We start from the raw sequence: 8,070 nt of genomic DNA, 5'->3' as shown, positions 1-8,070 counted from the left end.
CAGGGACTCCCAAATGGAATTACCTGGGGAGGGACTTGGGACAAGGGATGGAGGGACAGGACACAGGGAATGGCTTTGAGCTGGAAAAGGGGAGATTTAGGTGGGATATTGAGAAGGAATTCCTGGCTGGGAGGGTGGGGAGGGGCTGGAAAAGAATTCCCAGAGAAGCTGTGGCTGCCCCTGGATCCCTGGAAGTGTCCAAGGCCAGGTTGGGATCCCTGATCCAGTGGAAGGTGTCCCTGCCCATGGCAGGGGTTGGAATGGAATGGGATTTAAATCCCTTCCAACCCAAATCACTCCAGGATTCTTTATGGACCAAAACCAGAACTTACAGTGCCATTAAAGCAAATACTTTATAAAGCAACATGTGGGAGAGACCAATCCCAGATAATTCCCTGATTTAAATCTCAGAACTTCCCAGGAAATCCCAAATACATGAATTATCCAAATTCTGCGCTTTTCTTGCTGGTTTTTGTGGTTCTTTCTCTTGCAAATGGTGCATTTTGGAATCAGAGCTGTCAGCAGCTGCATTTTGGAACAAGAGAAACCCCAATTTTACACTTTGCTGATATTAGATAGGATAATGGGAAGGAATTCCTGGCTGAGAGGGTGGGGAGGCCCTGGAAGAGAATTCCCAGAGAAGCTGTGGCTGCCCCTGGATCCCTGGAAGTGTCCAAGGCCAGGTTGGACAGGGCTTGGAGCAACCTGGGAGGTGTTGGCTTGTGATGAGATGATCTTCAAGGTCCCTTCCAAGCCCAACCATTCCGTGTTCCTGTGGAGGAAACCTCCATTTCTCTCCGAAGGGATTCACCCAGGCCAAGCACACGGAAAAATGAGCTAAATATGGAAGTCTGAGACAGGCAGGGCAGTGCAAGGTACCTGGGGATGTCAGGCTGAGTCATTCCAGCCTGAAAGAATTCCTCTTTTCCTGCTGCTTTTCCTTGACCTGATGCCATCCTTTGCTCAAGACTTGTTTTCTCCTGGCTCTGGGAGGTCAAGGGCAGAAACTGGAATTACTGGCGAGTTTTTATTAATCCCAGGCATTGGGAATCATTGATTGTGTCATCTGGGAGCCGTGGGGGGGTTGGACCAGCAATGGAATGGTGCTGGAGGGCATCTCCAGGTATGCCAGAGCCTGGGAATTCTGTGTGGGTGTTGGCAGAGTCCTGCTGGGCTCAGCTCTAGTTCTGCTCCCTGGTTGGGATTTAAGGGATGGATTAGAATTTTAAGGCATCTCCAGTTGCACTGAACAGGAGCATCACACCAGGAGCAGAGAGGGTAAAATTCCAGGGCTTTCATATCCCCCAAAATGACATTTTATCTCCTGTTTAGTTTGTGTGATTTTATTTGGCAGCAGGACTGTAAATCATCTTCCTTCTGTTGTGGAAGCATCAGGCTCCTCCTTGGGGAATGGGACAGAGATATCTCCAAGTCCTGCTGGGCTCAGCTCTAATTGGGATTTAAAAGTCGATTTAAGATTTTAAGGCATCTCCACTTGCACAGGAACATCACCCCGTGAGCAGAGAGGGTAAAATTCCAGGTCTTTAATATCCCCCAGAATGACATTTTATCTCCTGTTTAGTTTGTGTGATTGTCTTTGGCAGCAGGACTGTAAATCATCTTCCTTCTCCCATCTCCCAGCAGCATCAGGCTCTCCTTGGGGAATTGGACAGGGATGGCTTCAAATCCTGCTGGGCTCAGCTCTAGTTCTGCTCCCTGCTTGGGATTTAAGGGTTGGATTAGGATTTTAAGGCATCTCCACTTGCACTGAACAGGAGCATCACCCAATGAACAGAGAAGGTGAAACCCCAGGGCTTCCCAGGGCTACCCCCCAAAATGACATTTTATCTCCTGTTTGGTTTGTGTGATTTTATTTGGCAGCAGGACTGTAAATCATCTTCCTTCTCCTGTGGCAGCATCAGGCTCTTCCATGGCAATTGGAACAGGGAGTTTGGTGACTTCAGGTCCTGTTGGGCACAGCTCTAATTGGGATTTAAGAGTTGAATTAAGACTTTAAGGCATCTCCACTTACACAGGAACATCACCTCATGAGCAGAGAGGGTGAAATTCCAGGTCTTTAATATCCCCCAGAATGACATGTTATCTCTGGTGCTTTTTGGTTTCTCTGATTTTATTTGGCAGCAGGACTGTAAATCATCTTCCTTCTCCCATCTCCCAGCAGCATCAGGCTCCTCCTTGGGGAATGGGACAGGGATATCTTCAAGTCCTGCTGGGCTCAGCTCTAATTGGGATTTAGGAGTTGAATTAAGTTGAATTGAGATTTTTAAGGCATCTCCACTTGCACAGGAATATCACACCATGAGCAGAGAGAGTAAACTTCCAGGTCTTTAATATCCCCCAAAATGACACTTTATCTCCTGTGCTTTTCAGTTTGTGTGATTTTATTTGGCAGCAGGACTGTAAATCAACTCCCTTCTCCCATCGATCCTCTCCCTGAAAATTTTAATACTCATGGATTTCACGCTTCAGAAATAAAATTGTAGCGCTAGGAACGTGCTTTGGAGGCTCGTGGAAGTGGAGCTGTAATTTATACTGGTGGTATTAACAGCAGCATTGTGGGTTTTTTTAATGTACACCACGTAGAGTTGTGTAAATTCCTGTACTACGGGTCGTATATCCAAGAAAATTAAAGTTGTGCCTGAATTTAACCTCTGGTCCAAATCCTGATCCTGCTGACAGCAACAGGATTTTGATCTCCTTTCTTTGAAAGGAAGCAGCATCAGTGCCACTGTTTTTCCTGCTTAATTTCCCTGCTTTAATTAAGTCTTTTCATTTGCATAACAAGCATGGTAATACATTTAGAAAGATGTATAATTAAAAAACAAAAAAAGGACAATAATGCAGAGTTCACGTTGGAAATGGAAACAAAAAGAAAGGGGTTTGGGAAGGGTTTGCTTGAGGGGAGTGTGAGGGATTAATGGAGAGCATGGAAAGATTTAAGTCATTAAAGAGCATCCAAAGGAGGGCGACGAAGATGAGGGTGAAGGGCCTCGAGGGGAAGGTCATGAGAAGCCTTCAGACAGGATTTTTGGGCTGAGGTCATGGAGTCTCCTGGCTGAGGAGCAGCTGAGGGCACAGGGACTGAGGGGAGAGCTCATGGCAGTTCCAAATTCCTGGAGAGGGGCAGAGGAGGGGCAGGGACTGAGCTCTGCTCTGGGGGGACCAGGGACAGGACCCAGGGAATGGCTGGAGCTGGGACAGGGCAGGGTCAGGTTGGATCTCAGGGAAAGGTTCTTCCCCCAGAGGGTGGTTGGCACTGCCCAGGTTCCCCAGGGCAGTGGGCACAGCCCCAAGGCTGCCAGAGCTCCAGGAGGGTTTGGACAACACCCTGAGAGACAGGGTGGGATTGTTGGGGTGTCCTGGGCAGGGCCAGGGGTTGGACTGGATGAGCCTTGGGGGTCCCTTCCAATCCTCCAATCCTGGGATTCCCTGTACGTGCTCAGGAAGCAGGGGGGGATCTGTGTGAGGAAAGGAAGTTGTGGTGAGGTGGGGTCGGACTCTTCTCCCAGGAACCAGCAGCAGGACAAGAGGGCCCAGCCTCGAGCTGCACTAGGGGAGGTTTAGGTTGGACATTGGGAAGAATTTCTTTGCAGAGAGGGTGCTCAGCCATTGGAATGGGCTGCCCAGGGAAGTGGTGGGTTTTCCATCCCTGGAGGTGTTTAAGGACAGACTGGATGTGGCATCAGTGCCATGGGCCAGGTGACACAGCGAGGTTGTGTCATGGGTTGGACTGGATGACCTCAGAGGTCTTTCCCAGGCTGGTTGAGTCTGGGGTTCTGTGCAGCCCCTCCGTGCAGGGGGTGGTCCGGGGGTGGTCCCGGAGTTGTTGAGGAGTGTTGCTGATGTGGCTTCTCCCTGTGTGTGTGTCCCCAGCCCCCCCCCACGGTGAGGATCGTGCACTCGGGGCTGGCCTGTAACATCGAGGAGGAGCGATACTCCGAGCGGGTCTACACCATCCGCGAGGGAGAGACCCTGGAGCTCACCTGCCTGGTCACCGGCCACCCCCGGCCACAGGTGAGCCCGCACCTGCCCTGTGCCCACTACACCTTCCCTGTGCCCACCACACCTTCCCTGTGCCCACCATGCCTTCCCTCTGCCCCTCACCCCTTCCCTCTGCCCCCCCCCTCCCCCCTCCCTTCTCCCCTCCGCCCACTATACCACACTTCCCTCTGCCCACATCCCTTCCTTGTGCCCACCATCCCTTCCCTGTGCCCACCATCCCTTCCCTGTGCCCACATCCCTTCCCTGTGCCCACCACGCCTTCCCTGTGCTCAAACAATTCCCTGTGCCCACCACGCCTTCCCTCTGCCCACCAGAGCTTCCCTGTGCCCACCATACTTCCCTCTGCCCACCAAATCCCTCTTCCCATCACCCCTTTCCCTTGTACTCCACACTTCCCTGTGCCCACATCCCTTCTCTCTGCCCACAATCCCTTCCCTGTGCCCACCACCCCTTCCTTCTGCCTGCATCCCTTCCCTGTGCCCACATTCATTCCCTGTGCCCACCAGAGCTTCCCTGTGCCCACCACACCTTCCCTGTGCTCAACAATTCCTTGTGCCCACCACACTTCCCTGCACCCACCACACTTCCCTCTGCCCCTTCCCTGTGTCCATCACACTCCCTTCTGCCCACCATCTCTTCCCTGTGCCCACCACGCCTTCCTTACGCTCACCACAGCTTCTCTGTGCCCACCAGAGCTTCCTGTGGCCACCATGCCTCTCCTGTGCCCACCCTCCCTTCCCTGTGCCCACCAGAGCTTCCTGTGGCCACCAGAACTTCCTGTGGCCACCAGAGCTTCCCTGTGCCCACCACAGCTTCCCTCTGCCCCCACCCCTTCCCTCTGCCCACCATCCCTTTCCTGTGCCCACAATCCCTTCCCTCTACCCACAGTCCTTTCCCTCTGCCCCCCATCCCTTCCCTGTGCCCACATCCCTTCCCTCTGCCCACAATCCCTTCCCTCTTCCCCCCATCCCTTCTCTCTGCCCAGTCTCTTCCCTGTGCCCACATCCCTTCCCTGTGCTCTGAGCCTCTACCAGTTGGTTCCATCTTCCCTTAAGTGGTTGAGATCCAGGGAACAGGATCCACGTGGGGATGATTTGTCCAGGATTTGGTTGGATATTGGGGGGGGTTGCAGAAGAAAGAGCAACAACAGCTGAAAAGTTGATGATTTTGATTTTTTGGTGGCTGGTTTGGTGTTAAAATCAGCAGTATTGTATTTTAATGTGAGGTCTTGGTGTGAGTGTTTGGGAGGAGGAAAAACAAATATAAGGACAATGATTGTTCAGCAAAAAACAATTGTTTGGTGTTAAAATCAGCAATATTGTGTTTTAACGTGAGGTCTTGGTGGGAGTGTTCGGGAGAAGAGGAGGAAAAACAAATATAAGGACAACAATTGTTTAGTAAAAAACAATTGTTTAACGAAGAGATTTTTTTAGTAGAAGATTGTTTGGCAAAAACCAGTTGTCCTCTTAATTGGAGTTTTGAGGGTTTAAGTTCTCTTCTCCACACAAAGCAGTGCTGGCATCCTGGCTTGGAGCACGTCCTTCCCAAAGATCCCGGTGCAAACTCCGGGAGTCTTTTCCTCCCATTGTCTTTCGACCGTGGGTGATTTGATTCCTGTCCCAGATCTTTTGTCACGTTTAGCACTCAGACAGAGCAGGGGGAGGGTTGGGAGCACTGCAGAGCACTCAGAGGGGTGAATTCAGGTGCTCTGGGGGGAAGAAAACATCCAATAAAGCTGCTCAGAGCAGCAAAAAACCAGCATGTAAAGCTTAATCACAGCTTGCTTTTTAGTGCTGCAGGAGGATAGAAAACACCCTCCCGAGCTAAATGTGAGCTTTATCGAGTCAAACACTTAGGCAGGGGGTTTTTTTTTCCAGCCTAAAATACAGGCTAATTTAGTCATGAGTCAGGCTGGATTTTGTCAGGTGTTCAGTGAGCATTTGGAAAGTCTTCCCCCTGAACTGAGGAGTGTCAGCTGGAATCAGCATCAATTTGCCTTGAACAAGGCTCCAATTATGGCACCGGGGACGTGGCAGGGAAAAAACAGCTGCTCCTGTGTGAGGGACCCCCCCTCTCCCCACAAACAAGAATTCATAAGAATTCTTATCAATTAAAAGAGAAAATTTATCTCAGAGGAGCCTTTCGTGTCTCAGCCCATCAAAGCAAACAGCACAAGGGGTGGGGTTTGGTTTTTTGGGGTTGTTTTTTTAGGTTTTAAAGGGAGGGGAGTGCCAGGAAATGTTAATTCTTTCTTTGCACACCCTAATAAGGGGGAGATCTGCAGAATTAAAGGAGGCTCCACTGATCACAGGGAGTGATGAGGGTGGAACATTTCAAACAGTGCAGGTGTTTTATAAGGTGTTTTAAACATTTTAACTCTGTCTGTTGGTGGAGGTGTCTCGTTGCTTTCCAAGAGTGACAGGACACAGGGAATGGCTTAGGAATGACAGGGAATAAGTGTAGGTTGGATATGAGGAAGGAATTCCTGGCTGGGAGGGTGGGGAGGGGCTGGAACAGAATTCCCAGAGAAGCTGTGGCTGCCCCTGGATCCCTGGAAGCATCCAAGGCCAGGCTGGGATCCCTGATCTAGGGAAAGGTGTCCTTGCTCATGGAATAGAGTTAGAACTAGATGACTTTTAAATTCCTTCCAACCCATTCTGTGATTCCATGATTTCAGGCTGATCAAGAAATTAAACTCCTCCATGGTTTTATTGGGAATGATTGGCCCAGTCCCTCCTCCTCAGCTCTCCTGGCTCCAGGTGGCTGCTCTCTCTCCACCAGGAATGTGTTTGCAGGGTTCCAGAAAGGCTTTGGAAGTGCTGGGGGAAGGAGGTCACCTCAACCCAAGATGGGAATGCAGCACCAGGGCGAGTCAGGTGGGTGTTGGAGTCCCACTCTGGAGCTGGGAATATTGAACCCAGACTTGCCAAAGCCTCAATCCCCTCAAAGGAGAGCAGAGAGAGCCCTGGGGAGCTACAAACCCCCCTGGGGGGCTTTGACCCTCCTGAGCCCTGGGGGAGCTGCAAAGCTGCCAGGAATTCCCCTCTGGAAAGTTTCCTGTGGCCCCAGAGCAGGACTGTCCCGTTCTGGGAAGGGAAACAGGACCAGCCTCAGGTTGGGCTGAAACCTGGTCCTTGTCCTCGGAATGGTTTGTGTGTGTTTGTTCCCCTTCCCTCCCAAACCATCCCCTGCACTCTTTGGGGTTTGATCTTTCTCTTGTCACCTTTGATTTCCCTTTTCCTGGTGGCCCTTGGAGGGTTGGCTGGAAGGCTGGAGAAGCAGCTCTGGGCTGGTGCAGGAGGAGCTGTTTTTCCAGGAGCTCCGATCCCTGGGAATGCTCCGGCCTCCCAAGCCCGGGGAGGTGGGTGGGTTTGGAACCAGGGCTGTTGCTGGGAGGTCTCATGGCTGAATTTGGCTTTTATCCTTCTTTTGTCACCTTTGATTTTCCTTATTCTCCTCCTGGAGAAGCAGCCCATGATGGGGAGTGGCACTGGATTGACCTTTAAGGTCCCCTCCAACCCGAACCATTCCCATCATTCTATACTCCTTGGACAAATCTCTTCCCAACTCCACCATTCCCAAAGCACTCTCATTTCCTGGTGGCTCCTGGAATTTTCAGCCTGAAAGGGTTTTATTTAATTTTTATGGCGATTTTCCTTTCTTTGCCTGTCGTGCAACTTCCCTTGATTTTGCAGGAGGGTTTTTTTTTATCCTTAATTGGGTATTTACCTCGTTAACATAATTGTCTTCCTGGTGGCCCTTGGAGGGTTGGGTGGAAGGCTGGAGAAGCAGCTCTGGGCTGGTGCAGGAGGAGCTGTTTTTCCAGGAGCTCCAATCCCTGGGAACGCTCTGGCCTCCCAAGCCCGGGGAGGTGGGTGGGTTTGGAACCAGGACTGTTACTGGGAGGTCTCATGGCTGAAAAAGGATGGATCTGATGAGCAAAGGGATGATTTGGTAACCTGGGAAACCAGCAGCTTCTGCAGATCTGCTGGGGAGCTGAAGGAGAACGTGCTGGTGGTTATGGAGGGATGGGAAAGAAGGAAACAC

The 8,070-nt window shown here is 51.1% G+C and overlaps 1 protein-coding gene across 1 annotated transcript in view; it reads left to right on the top strand.

Moving 5' to 3' along the window:
• Nucleotides 1-8,070, top strand: part of LOC113960223 (MAM domain-containing glycosylphosphatidylinositol anchor protein 2) — a gene marked incomplete at its 3' end in the record, with an annotated part of 214,775 nt that overhangs the window by 71,393 nt on the left and 135,312 nt on the right. The window contains exon 2 of the mRNA XM_027669660.1: nucleotides 3,896-4,035. Within this exon, the coding sequence (XP_027525461.1) occupies nucleotides 3,896-4,035 (140 nt within the window). The remainder of the gene's footprint in view (nucleotides 1-3,895; nucleotides 4,036-8,070) is intronic.

Source organism: Corapipo altera, unplaced genomic scaffold (genome assembly GCF_003945725.1).
Source record: "Corapipo altera isolate COAL_440 unplaced genomic scaffold, ASM394572v1 191, whole genome shotgun sequence".
Lineage (NCBI taxonomy): Eukaryota > Metazoa > Chordata > Aves > Passeriformes > Pipridae > Corapipo > Corapipo altera.
Note: the sequence above shows the minus strand (reverse complement) of the source record. Positions and strands in the feature narration are given on the sequence as shown.